This window comes from Rhamphochromis longiceps, linkage group LG18, assembly GCF_057381845.1.
Source record: "Rhamphochromis longiceps isolate RC_006_pf linkage group LG18, R_longiceps_female_GT1.1, whole genome shotgun sequence".
NCBI classification, from domain to species: domain Eukaryota; kingdom Metazoa; phylum Chordata; class Actinopteri; order Cichliformes; family Cichlidae; genus Rhamphochromis; species Rhamphochromis longiceps.
The window spans coordinates 9,143,831-9,157,201 of record NC_140574.1 but is presented as its reverse complement, the minus strand read 5'-3'; the positions used below and the strand labels follow the sequence as shown (position 1 = coordinate 9,157,201).

At 41.5% G+C, this 13,371-nt stretch overlaps 2 protein-coding genes across 4 annotated transcripts in view; both read right to left on the bottom strand.

Moving 5' to 3' along the window:
• kirrel1b (kirre like nephrin family adhesion molecule 1b) overlaps positions 1 to 3,988 on the bottom strand; it is a 92,638-nt gene extending 88,650 nt beyond the window's left edge. The window contains exon 1 of the mRNA XM_085390357.1: positions 3,626 to 3,988. Within this exon, the coding sequence (XP_085246483.1) occupies positions 3,626 to 3,671 (46 nt within the window). The 5' untranslated portion in view covers positions 3,672 to 3,988. The remainder of the gene's footprint in view (positions 1 to 3,625) is intronic.
• Positions 3,989 to 6,197: 2,209 nt separating this feature from the next.
• cadm3 (cell adhesion molecule 3) overlaps positions 6,198 to 13,371 on the bottom strand; it is a 123,660-nt gene continuing 116,486 nt past the window's right edge. For 2 of the 3 annotated variants that reach the window (XM_085390433.1, XM_085390434.1), the window contains 2 exons: positions 12,967 to 13,092; positions 8,656 to 10,344 (listed from right to left, as the gene is read on the bottom strand). In XM_085390433.1, coding sequence (XP_085246559.1) covers positions 10,226 to 10,344; positions 12,967 to 13,092 — 245 coding nt within the window. In that variant the 3' untranslated portion in view covers positions 8,656 to 10,225. Of the gene's footprint in view, positions 10,345 to 12,966; positions 13,093 to 13,371 lie in introns of all 3 variants that reach the window. The other variant, XM_085390435.1, reaches the window with a different exon arrangement.

Sequence of the window (13,371 nt, the reverse complement as noted above, 5' to 3'; positions counted from 1 at the left end):
TCAACATGACCCTCTTCACTCATACTGATGTCAGAACTTTCCGGACACACCTACTTGAAACACTGTAATAAAATCACAGATCGAGTGTAACAGTTGTTACTGTTAGGTAGTAGTGGTAGAAGAAATCCATTAGTATTTATCTTTGAGACGTGAAACTTAATTTTTAAATAGATAGTTTCATTACATATAAATGTTCCTGTTAACTACACGGGCTATAACTGTGTTGTTGTGCAGTTTTCCAAATCTTTACATGCTGTAAATGCCAAAAAAGATTTATGTCTTCACCCATAAACCCCCATCAGAGAGTATTTTTGTTATCTTGATGATTCAGAGAGGAATTATACAACTGTTTGAGGGCGTTACAGTAGAGAGCTTGAAACTAATCATTTGCCTCACAGAGTCTATTACTGTACGAAGTCATAGCGAGTCAAATCAACAATTCGAGGGATTGTAAAGATTTGCCGTTATCCAGGTCATCTTAAAGTTTACATTTTTTGAAGATGATTTGAATGAAAGTGTTTTCGGTTGAAGGTAAAAAGGAAGTCCGGTTGCTTTTGACTGAACATTTCTAAATACATCTTGAGAAGCCTTTCTGAGGATCCTTGGGTGCCCCTGGAGCCCAGTTTGGGTGTAAATCTTTGCTGATGTAAACCATCAAACATTGATGGTCCAGCTGGGTTGCTGTGGAAGCAGAGACTGAAGCCAGTAGGGCTCTTTTCTCTTTCTCTCCCTCTCTGCTTCCTGAGCACTCCTGCTCTGCCTCTGTTTATCCTCAAGCATCCCCTCTTGTCAACAGATTAGGACTGAACCCCGCTGTCTCTTCCTTTCGTCGTCTCTCTCTGCCTCCATCTCTCTGTCTTTTGGCCTGTCTCTTTACATCTGCGCTTCTGCTCTATTCTTGTGATGAGCGAAAAGAGTGGAAGGAAGAGGAGGGGGAGATATAGGAGAAAAAGAAAGTGTATATATGTGTGTCTATGCGTGTGTGTGTGTGTGTGTGTGTGTGTGTGTGTGTGTGTGTGTGTGTGTGTGTGTGTGTGTGTGTGTGTGTGTGTGTGTGTGTGTGTGTGTGTGTGTGTGTGAAAGAGAGAGACGAGAGATGGGACAGGTGCTTGCAGTGCAAGAATTGCTTTCCTTGCCTTGCTTGCATGATCAGGCTGCAAAAATGTTCAACTCAAGCAAAAAGGCACCTGGAAGAGTCCAAACAGGCTAAACACACATTAAGCTGCAGATGCTGCATGTAGGGGACGGATTCCCTCTGATCACATTTACAGGCTTACACCAGCTCAGCAGGAAACACTGATCTGCTTCTCTGCTCCGTTCTCGTCTGTTCGCTGCTGTTCTCTTTATGTTTTTGTTCTGCTCTGTTCTCTGCTCTCAGGTTCTGTGCCTGTGTTGTCAAAATCACCTTGGTTCATCGGCCACAAGCGTCCCAGTGGGCCAGACCAGTAGAATCTCCTAAAAAGTCTACAAAATGTTCTCTTTCTTTTAGCATAAAGAAATACAAGTGAGCTTTTCTAAAAGTTCACATGTAATAAACCATGAATTTCCAGGCAGTTCATTTTGTAAACAGATGGTGATGACTTAAGAAAGATATGTCTAAATTTTCCTTCTAAGTCATTCTAGTGTCATGACAAAGAAATGCTTCTGTCATCAACAACATGTTTAGGATTGACTCCTTCACTTAACAACTTTGCTTTGACGTAGTATGGTAATGTTTTTGCCACGAAGAAGGTGACTTGCAGCACAGCATTTCAAAATACAGCAAAAAGCCCAAAAACCTTGCAAAGACATCCACTGCACTGGATTATGGTGATTTTGGCCAGCAGGTATCATGTCTGAAACCCCTGATGTACACTTTTTCTAACCTCCTCTGCTGGTTCTGTTGTTTTGTTCGTCCTTTCTCTCATTTCTTCTGTTCTGCTCCTTCTTATATTCTTTTCTAATTTGTCGTGATCCATTTTGCTTCTGTTCTCTCCCGTGTTTTTACTTCATTATGTTTCTTCTTGTTCTCCTCCATCTGACATAACTCAGTTCTGGTCACCTTTCCTCTGAGCTGAGAGCTTCTCTGCTGTTTTGCTGTTCTGTTATTTTCTTTGGTGACCCTGCTCTGTTTGGTTTGCTTTATTCTCTCTTTATTCTACAAAAAAACAAACTTTAATATACTTCACCCATGTCTCTCCTTCTCTTCAATTAAGCTTATTACCAGTGCTCCTTGTAGCCATGACACCAGTTAATCAGATCTCTTTTCTAATCTTCAATTTCAGATATTCTGACTTTGACATATTATTCTGTAACATCTTTAACCTTCTTGCGTGAAGCACGAATGTCCTGCTCTGTTATAAACCTATGGGGTGGTCGGCTCAGCTCCATTCTGGGAGCTCCTCTGACTGTCTAGGTAGATCATTGTCTGTGGTTCATCACACCCTCGGCCTGCAGCACCAGGGACCCAGGTGCTGAAGCAGGTACACACACACACTCTCTCACACACGGTTGAACTGTTCACATCAGGCCACCTCAATTAATCACCTCTGTCTTTGGAGCAGTGACTGCCCTCAAACACAAACGCACACTCATCTGCTCATTCACTGAGGTGTGTGTGTGTGTGTGTGTGTCGCTGTGTGTGTGAGAGAGGGCAATCTATCAAGGTGATCGATAAATAGGAACATTAATATTAGTAATGGGACTCTCTTTCAGTCCACTGAATATGTCTCCGTCTTTAAGGTAAAATATGAATTTTTCTTGGCACCTGAACGTTTGCAGCAGGACCGCGCACACGGACACGAGCACGCAAGACTCTACCTGCATGCTAAGAAGGAGTACTAACACACACAGAGAGACAGACACACACGCACGCACGCACACATCGACTTTCTCTCTCGAGGGACAGTTGTCTGCGCTGGTCTTTACACTACTCTCACTGCACACAGGCTCGATACAGAGACTGAGGGCACGATCGCGCCAAGCGCGTGCATGCTGCATGTGTGTGTGCGCGTACGTGTTGGAAATTGATTCAGTGTGACTTATGTTAAAACCCAGCGACCAGACTGTGCATTGGATCCTCGCCTCATCAATCATCCCCCGGCTGGCAGGTTATGCGCAATGTGTGTTTGCATGGGCAAGCGCGCATGTGTGACCCACACTGCGTTTTCGTATGTGTCAACCAATTCTATCCATGCGTTTTAAAGGTCACGTCAAAGAAATGTCGTTTGCAGATGCTCCACATCTCTCCCACAAACGTGTAACTGAAGAAAAATGAATGCAGCCACTCTGGGCCGTTTGTGTCTGCACTCTAAAATCTAATTTTCCCCAACAGGGCAAAGACCCCGAAAACCCCACGACTCTTTCCCTTCAGCTTCTGCGGGCTGAGGGGCTGATGATGATGTCCAGGGCGGCACAAATCTGTAACAACACGCGCACAGAGAACCATGCGCACGGACTCATCGCCAGACATAAATCCAAAATATACAAGCACTGCCAGCGCAGACCGAAAGACACCCACAAAGCTCACAGACGCCCGCACAAACAGTGGGAACAATAAAAGGGTGGAAAATCGGGTATTTATCAGAAACTTTCAGTTTCTCGTGTCTTAGTCAGGTCAAACTGAGCGTCTTTAAACATCACTCACCTTGGTTTAAAGTGATCGCCAAAGTTATGATCCACAAAGCTGGCATGGTTCAGCCGAGCGCATTCAGATTCCTCCCCTCGGCTCTGCCTCCCCAACAAGACACCATCAATTCCTCCCGATCGGGTGAATTTAACCGGAATCCTCTTTGAGTCATGAGAGTGCAAAAACACACATTTAGAAAAAAAAAAAAATCCAATGCTTCTTTAATTCTATTGCCCTTGTCTTTCTTAAACTATGTCTCAGTTTTTTCCGTGCGTAAATTAAACCTGACTCCACTTTTTTTTGTTTCTCACTCTTGGTCCCTTTTCCTCTGTGCGCTTTTGATTCCCATTTAAATAGGACTGAATTCCTCTCTCCCTCTCTTCTCTTACTCTCTCTCTCTCTTCCTATGTGCCCCCCCCCCCTTTCATACAATCAGTAGCACACACCCCCTCCCTCCTTCACTACCACCACCTCCACCTCTTCCACCCCTCCCGCTCCAAATCTCGGTTTTAGAGAGAACAGAGAGGAGGGCGCTGCTGCGGCCACAACAAGAACTGCGTTTAAAACATAAAAAGAAACCCAAAAGTCAGGTGTTAAACTTTACAAATGAATGCTGCTTTAAGGATGAAAACACAGATTATGCAGATTATGGATGTGAATAGTTTGTAACCTTTAAATTAAAGTAGCAAAGCAGTGTAGATAGTGTAGATAGTTAAATGTTTAAGTCAGATATTCTGGACATTAATTCGATTCACATAAAAAACGATCAGAAATTTGCATTGTTCAAAGCTTTAGGCGTCTTGATCATTTCATACCAGATTGTGTATATCTGGCTATGGATGACAGGACTACAGATTTTCATGTGCCGATCATAGTTTTAAAATACTAGAGTAAATTCTTTGCTCATCAAATCACAGCAAAAGAGTTTTTGAATAGCTTTTGAGAGCTAAACCATAAAAAATAATGAATGTTGAATATTTATACATGTTGCTATTACTGTTACTATTAGGACTAGTGCAATAACAGTGGCCCGATCGTATCTAGTGTGCTAATGGGAATATCTGCTTATAGAGGGAATTCGTATTCATTTGTATTTATTTATTTTTAAAGCGTAAAAGCCACCAGAACACCTGTTTAATTGCAGCTAAGAAGTTTCATTGCCTGCAAATACAGCAACATGTAAATTGCGTTAAAATTGCATAATTCACCACCCAAATGAGGTCAGCTTTGGCAGTGCACGCATTTGTTGGCACCTACATCAATGCATTTTTGTTCAGTTTGAGCGGGATCACATTTCTGAGGGTGAAAACTAATTAATTTATTATAACGGCATTCTGTTTATTCATCCCAACTGCGCTTTTATATGTAGAACAACTTCCGCAAAAAAATAGTTCTTTATCTTTAAATGAATGGAGAGCACGCATCATCCATCTGTTTTGATGCGACTACATACTGTGCAATTAACCAGTAGCATGTGCACAATATAAGGCTGATTATTAACCTCCAGTACCAACATGTGCTAACAATTTTCCCCAAACCGCAGAGCAAACTAAATGAGAGGACGCAAGGGAAAGATAAGAGCAATGAAAGGAAACCACACAGAAGAAAGAAAGACTTAATAATCGGTTTCAGACATAATAAGATGAATTTTGTTGCCAGTGTCCAATGTAAGTTAATAGAATTAAGTGAGAACATCAGTCAGTAGCTTTCTTAGTTTTATAACCAAAGATCATTTCTGTTTAAACAAGAGTGTTCAGTTTACTATGTTGCACTGCCATCTGTTGGACCTTCTTTTTAGCTGCGTGCTAGAAACAAAATATGCAGTGTGGCTCATCTGGACCTGTTGATAACTTCATTCTGTGGCTTTTAGATTTATGAGCCATTTTATCACATCAATTACTTTCTGGGGGGAAAAGTGTTTTTCAAGCACAGAGACTGATGAAAAGTAAGATGTTTAATCACTGGAAAGAAAGAAAAAAAAACAGGAAAAAAAACCCCCAGAATCCGCTGACAAAGAAAAGAAAGCTCATAAATCTCATAAGCCTGTTTAAAGTCCTAATCAAATCACTACAGATCTAGCATATAATATTCTTTTAAATATATATATATATGTATATATTTCTTATATTTTAGCTGAAGAGTATTTCCATAGGCACAATGCTTCGATTCAAATTGAGTCTAGAATCAGAAACTGTCCAGTCCATCTAGTTCAGAGAGAGATAGGAAGCTATTCTCAACAAATATTTCTCTGATATGATGAATATGAAGGCATTTAAAATCTTAAATAACAGAGAGCGCCTTAGAGGTCTTTGATCTTGAAAAGTCTCAGTTTTTTAAGAAAATGTTGCATTTTTCAATGATGCAGTAAACTGCCGGGACCACAAAATTTTACAGCGTGAAACAGTAAACACAGGTACTAATAACATTAAAGACGAGTCTGTGCTGAGTTATTAAATGTGATTAGCAAAATATGTGTTTAACCACACTTTCATATTAAAAAAAAGTTTCATAAGAAAGCTCTAATGGGCATTTCAGACCTGGAATTTTTACTGTTTCCCAGCATAAAGAACAAATGATAAGACACGTGAAATTAACCCAAATGCATGTTTATTGAAGTCAACAACTGAACTGTTATTTTAACAAAAGTAACCCCGAAAAACAAATACTTTATGAACGTAACAGCCAACAGATGCAAAACCCACCACTGCATGCGGTTGGGCCTCACCTTGATGACATCATCAGCCATAGTACAAATTAACATACATGACAGCACTACTCCCATGTGATATGGATATTTATTCAAAAGGAAGACTTGTCATTCAAAATAATAATGATAAGAACAAAGACATTGTCTGAGTTACTGAAATAAGAACATTTTTGTGAATGCAACACACATGAGAGTAAATCTGAAGTTTGTCTGGGTCAATTATTACACGCTTCACACTCATACACAAACACACACACACACACACACACACACACACACACACACACACACACATATGTACAAATACACCATAGTAACAGACATCAAGCCTGCTGTGCATATCCAAATGTGTGTGTGGATGTGTTTGTATCCAAAGTGTATGTGCAAAGTATGTAGCTCGTAAGAGTATCTGGTAAAAGGCAACACTATATACATGAAATTAATTAAAAATCGTTGTTGAAACAATAACATATGCAAAAAACTAAATGTCTAACCTTCAAGTTTTGGAACATCTAAATTCAAGGAAAGAAAAAAAGATATCAATTGAAATGAAAACAATGAGATTATGCACAACTTTAATGAAACATAATTTAAAAATTAATTGGCTTATTCTACAAAATGAAAAGAGATGGGCGGCAGCTAGTGTGCGGCTGCCTGAAGAGGAGGTGGCGCGTCTGGTGGAAGGGCAGGACAGCTCGTACCGACCGAGGAGGGAGAAGAAAAGCTGTTGTTTGCTGGCATCTGGTGACAGTCAATCATTACTGCACTGATGCACTGAAATGCAATTAGACGTGAGTGCAAATCTCAGTCCAACACTATACCCCTACGTGGTTTTGATAAGGGCATAACGAGTCCTTTGCCAGTTGCTTCACTGCTTTTCTGCTGTGTTGAGGCGGTGCAGACGGATTTCACTGGGACATGTTTGCAGATCAGAGAAAAGCAGGGAGGTCAGCCGGTTAGGCCGCCGCTTCTCGTCTCAGGAGACGAACTTGTCATCGCTGCTCATCTGCAACACTATCTACACTTTCCAACCATTTCTCATGCAAGCTACATGCTAGCAGACTAACTAAGACAAAGGACAGGACAATAAATTACAGGCAAATACAGGTCCATTAGTTTTTAAAAGACACTACACTTTGGTGAGTATGAGTCAGATATTCCTTTCTCCATTCACAGAGCAGAACTAGACTGAGGTTAAATACAAATCAATGGTAACATCTTCAAAGTGGACAACAATCTCTGTGAGACAGAGCCAATCCTCTGATCTGCAGGCATGATAGCAGTGAAATGATAGCAGAAGAGTGTTGTAGAGCAAACATCAGATAAACAGTGCAAGCTCAAACACACAGAATCCAAGCACTGTTTAACCCGGGTTCGCTACTACATCACCAGTCACTAAATAGTCTCACCAAGAGCTCTCGGCAGAAAAAAAGAACAACAGCTGACCCTGCTTCAGGTCGCATTACCCTTTGTAGAATAGCTAGCTTATAGACATACTACTTGCTCACAAAGAAGAAAGCTAGGTAGCGGTTAACAACAACACGGGGAAAGGAATGCAAAATCACATTCCCTGAACATTCCCATAAAATGTGTACAAAAACTATCAAAGACATAACTGTCTATAGGTAGACTGACAACAACAGCAAGTGGATTCCTCTCCAAACACTCCCAAACAGTGCTTCGAAGAGCCATCAGCACACGCCAGCAAAGCTATAGACGCTACTTCTACTGTACGTCTATGTGAACTCGTGGATGAGAGACCAGGAAGGAGAATCAGACATCAATCAGAGATGGAGTGGGGGAGACGAGTGATGAGAGGAGGGGACATGGGGTGAAGGTGGATCAGGACGCAGACGGGATGATTGATTAAAGAATGCAAGAAATGGACGGGCAGAGCAGAGGGGGAAAAAAAGAGAAGAGGACATTTAAGTTACTAAATGACTTTCTTCAGGGTTAGTGCCGCCCAGACTCGGCACCCTGCCCACCAAACCAAAGCTTGGCATGTGTACAGTCTAGAGCCCAGAGCCTCTTAGTTAGATTGCAATCAATTTCAATGACCGGGCCAAGTGGAGCTTTCAGTGCTAAGGCGAACTTCCAACCTTAATAAAACACTGTGCATTTATGGGAACCTTTTGCTAAGCTGGTAAATGATTCCTGCTTGCAATAACACACATACACACACACACACACACAAAAAACAAACAGTAACAGAAAGGTTTTTTGCCGGGAAGTTTGTCATAATGCATGTAGCCAGTCCTATTTGGCCCTGTAGTGGAAAAGCAAGCAAGCATTTTCACCTCTGAAAGCAGCAAATGTGCCAACCTCTTAGAGGAAGTCATGATGTCACTACTCAATGAATTTAGCGCCAGGTGGCCTCGCCAAGACAAGCAGTCTGCTGCAGAGAGAAAAACGGCGAAGGTGAACCGTGGGATCAGCGGGGCCAGCTGGAAGGAAAGCCACAGTGGTCCACAAGTACAAACACTGGGCAGCAGAATTCAAGATAAACTCCACCACCAACTTGTCGCCGTTCAAAGCTCTCGACCGAAGGTGTGCTGCTGATTAGCATTTAGGAGCAGAGAGCCGACAAAGCAGGGAGAAACTCCATTCATCAGCGAAAAAAGGAACTAAGTACATAAACATTGTTGAAAACCTGAACATCAAAATCAAAATACAAGTTAGGAATTCGATTCATGGACTCCTGGGCTGACAAACTGACAAACACTGTAAAAATGTTAACACTGACAGTAACATACTGAGACACTGACGAGAGAAAATCCCTCACGAGTCCCCAAGAGATCAAAGAAAAAAAGAAAAAAAGATCAAAGAAAATCAGAATATACAAATATTTGCAGTTAATGTTAGTCTTCATCGCAACATCATTGTTGTTATGTTTCTATTTTTTACCCAGATATTGATATTTCGACTCTGCATTTCCACGCATGTAATAAAAACAGGCAGGCTTTTTTTTGAGTATATAAGTTACTGTAATGCAGTAACAGACTGTATGAGTTACAGGAGAGGGGGGGTGGAGAGAGAAAGAGAAGGGGGATAGAAGGAGAGACAGAAGGCAGAAACAGGACAGAGAGAGTGTATTTACAGCACACCAAACATTTTCTGTCAAGTAAAAAGAATGCTATATAATTCTATATATATATATATTTATATATGTATACTGGAGCCCCTGGGCTTTGTAGCACAAGGTGGGAATGCTGTTTTTGCATGGGTGTTGCATGTTTTTGTGGCGTTGCATTGTGGAAAACTCGATGGCTCGTACCGGGGTTTGCGAGGACGTAGGAAGAGGTTTGATGGCATAAAAAGATTAAACCGTGAGAGAGGGAGATTATGTTTGTCAGTAATAATTTGCTTTAGATGGATTTCTCTGTCACGAGGAGGCTTATAGAGGGATTCTGCCTTGTTAGATGTAGAGAATGAGGAGAAAAAAAAGTGAATAGACAGACCTGGTTTGGATTAAATGTTGAGAAGACTTGTGTGACAATGTGTTAATGTGTCAGAATTCGGATGCGTGTTAGTAGGAGGCTCCCGTTTGTTATTCTGAGCATCTATGAGCATTCACGTCTGTGTGAAAACAGATTCACCCCTTAACTGACACAAGTATGTTACATGTTCGTGTGTGTGTTTGAGTGTAACATTAGTTCATCCATATGTCAGTGCAAAATCTCACTTCCCTGTATCAATGCAAAGAGGGTAGTACCAGCTGAAGCTCAACTCAGCCCAGAGTCCTTTCCCCCCATTCCCATCCCAATCATCCCTCCAACAGAGTGAAGAACTGAAGCATCGTGAAAAAAAATCGAAGTTTCCTTTCCTTCACTCTTCCCCTCTCCTCCAATCCACGTCCTCCAACTTTTTCTCCGCCTCCTCCCGCTTTTTTCCTCCACCACTCTGTTCTCTATCTAGATAAAGTACTCTTTCTTGTCCTCTGCTCCGGAGTGACCTCCTTCTGCGTTGATGATGGCTGTGTCGGCATCCGGGGCATCATCTGAGCCCTTGGCCTCGTGGGTCAGATACGTTCCTGTGGCAGGAGAGAGAAAAATTTGGAGAAGTAAGATTAAATAAGGCAGCGAAAGTGCAACATTGTAACTGTAAAAATTAACCAGACAAAGACCAGCAGAAAATAAACCATTGCAGTTTGCTACACAGTGTGTTGCTAGCTAAAGGTCCAGCTGCTTTATTTAAACCTTACATGCAAGTTCTCGTGTTTTTAAATCATCCATCCATCCATCCATTCACTTCCGCTTATCCTTTTCAGGGTCGCGGGGGGCGCTGGAGCCTATCCCAGCTGTCATAGGGCGAGAGGCGGGGTACACCCTGGACAGGTCGCCAGTCTGTCGCAGGGCCAACACACAGAGACAGACAACCATTCGCACTCACTTTCACTTGCACATTCACACCTAGTGGCAATTTGGATTATCCAATTAACCTATCCCCACAAGTTGCATGTCTTTGGACAGTGGGAGGAAGCCGGAGTACCAGGAGGGAACCCACGCAAACACGGGGAGAACATGCAAACTCCACACAGAAAGACCCCAGCCTGATGGTGGAATTGAACTCAGGACCTTCTTGCTGTGTGGCAACAGTGCTAACCACCGTGCCACCGTGCTGCCGTTTTTAAATCAGATCATGAAATTATGTTTTTTCATATTGTGAAATGTGCTGCTAAACAAACTGAGGCAGACTAACTGTGCTATTATAAGGCTGCATGAAAATACTCTGCAGGTTAGTGCAGGATAAACAGGTGAGCTTGCTGTACTGTGATGGATTAAAGTAAAGTGTGTGACTGGTGCACAGTGGCTGTGGTTTCATGGCCAGAGTTAGGTTACATCAAGTGTAGCAGAGATTAATATGGATTTTTGCTGATGATGCTGAGATCCATTGACTGAACTCTATCTTCATACCAACTTTATACCATCTAGAAAAAAGAGTGTACTGACAGTGTAGATGGAAATCAGCCAGAACAACTCATGAAACATCTGCTGACACCTGGTTCAATTCAGGTGTGCAAATGACAAAGAGCAGCAGGTCAGCTGATCACAGCCTGCACACTAAGAAAATCTACGAGAGCTCTCGATAGAAATTATTGTGAGTTATATTCTTTTCCCCACAGTGAGCCATTGCAACCAATTTTAGGTTTCCCCACCTGCTGAATTCCACTTTAACCCCTGACTGTACACATTTTTCTGTTTAGAGGCAGACACCCTCTGCAATGTAGGCAACAGAAAATAGATATGTATTTTTTTTATCTTCCTTCTTTTTCTTCAGATTCAAGCTGAGTATAATTAGAATAACAAAAAGTATGCATTCCCATCTAGCCATTCATTTTATCATTATGTTAATATAGCACAAGGTTCAGTTAACTTTGCACAAAAATAGAAACATCCTTGTTACTTTCTTACTTTGAGTACATTTCAGAGCCTGCTATTTTGCTTTTACATTAGTAAAGAAGTTAAATCAGTACTTCAACTTTTACTGGAGTAATTATTAACAGCAGTATTTCTACTTAAGTACAGAACGTCTTCATGCCAAATATCTCTAGGGAAGAGACAAACCCCAAGTTGCTCTCTGATGCCTCCATCGCAGCATGAATGTGTATAAATGTTAGCTAGAAAGCAGAGAAAAAGTGATTGTGTGAATGGGTAAGAATGGGTGAATGCTCAGGTAGAGCAGAGAAGCGCTATTTAAGAACCAGTTTATTACTATTACCGTTTTAATATGATGTTGGTGCCTGTTTTAAAATAATGTTAGGTCATCATAAGTCTGTTGAATCAAAGGTAGTTAGGTAAATAACCCCATCACCTATAAGGCTTTTACTTCTTACACAAATTTAAATGTAAAGGTCTGAGTGTTATTAGCTTTTTATTGCATGTACTGGTAGTTTACGTCTAATGAATAGGATAACTAGCATTGTGCCCACTATACTCATCACAAATTAGAAACCATATCCATTTGCTGACAAACAATTGCCTGAAACAGTCAGAGGTAATTGGTAGTGAAGGGAAACGGACATCATTCCTAGTAGATCTGGCACTTGTAAACAACAGCCAGCAGGCAGTCGCTTTCAATATTCTACCAGCTTGAAGCACCTAACTCAGGGATTGAATCTGGTTGAGTGGTGGTGGAGTTTGTTTTAATCAACCACCCCACCTGGGTACTGAAACAGGTCTTTATTGCCTCTGAACTTTGCATTACAGTATTTACTGTTTCCGTCCTAAAATTGGACTGAACGCATTATTTTAAATTCCAAATAAAAGTTGGTGATGTAACGAAAAGAAAAGGCTGGTGACACATCGCCGATGACAGGCAGTCTAATTTAAAAAGGGGGGTTATGTGAACCAAAATGTTTTAAAAAGAAATAAACATTCTCTTTGTGTGAGTCATTCATCTTCTTATTCTGATTTGAGCATAAATAAATTCATTAATTCCAAGTTTTAAGCTTATAACTCACATATACTGTAGGTGTAACTGCATTTGCATTTCTTTGTGTTCCTTCATTTGTTTGCATATTTGCAGGTGCGAGATCCAGTCTTGGAGCTCATGTATCCATATTTATGCAAGTGTATCTCTGTGTATACTCGTGCACGCATGAATGAGTGTGCGTCCGTGTGTTCATGAGTCCGTGTTTGTGGGAGGCAGTGACCTTTGTGTCTGATGAGGTATCTGCCGAGGACGATGAGGAGGCAAAGCAAGATAAAGACGATGACAGCCACTACCCCTCCGATCACGGCGTGGTCCACCCCCGAAGTCGTCGACATGGCTGTGGGGTCTTAAGAAAAGGTCGAGCAGTGTGGAAGAAAGAAGAAGAAAGGGGGGAAGGGGAAAAAAAGAGAAGGCATGATAAAGAAAAAGAGAAAAAAAAGCAAGAGAAAATGAGGTAGAAGCAGCGAGAAATAAGGGGAGAGCATGACAGAGAGACAGAGATTGAGAACAGAGGGGGAGACGAGGGGGTGGAGGAATATTGGTGGAAACGGATGATGAAAGGCGGTAGAAATAAAGAGAGTGAGAGAGAGAATAATGGGGAGAGTGACAGAGAGAATACAGAGCG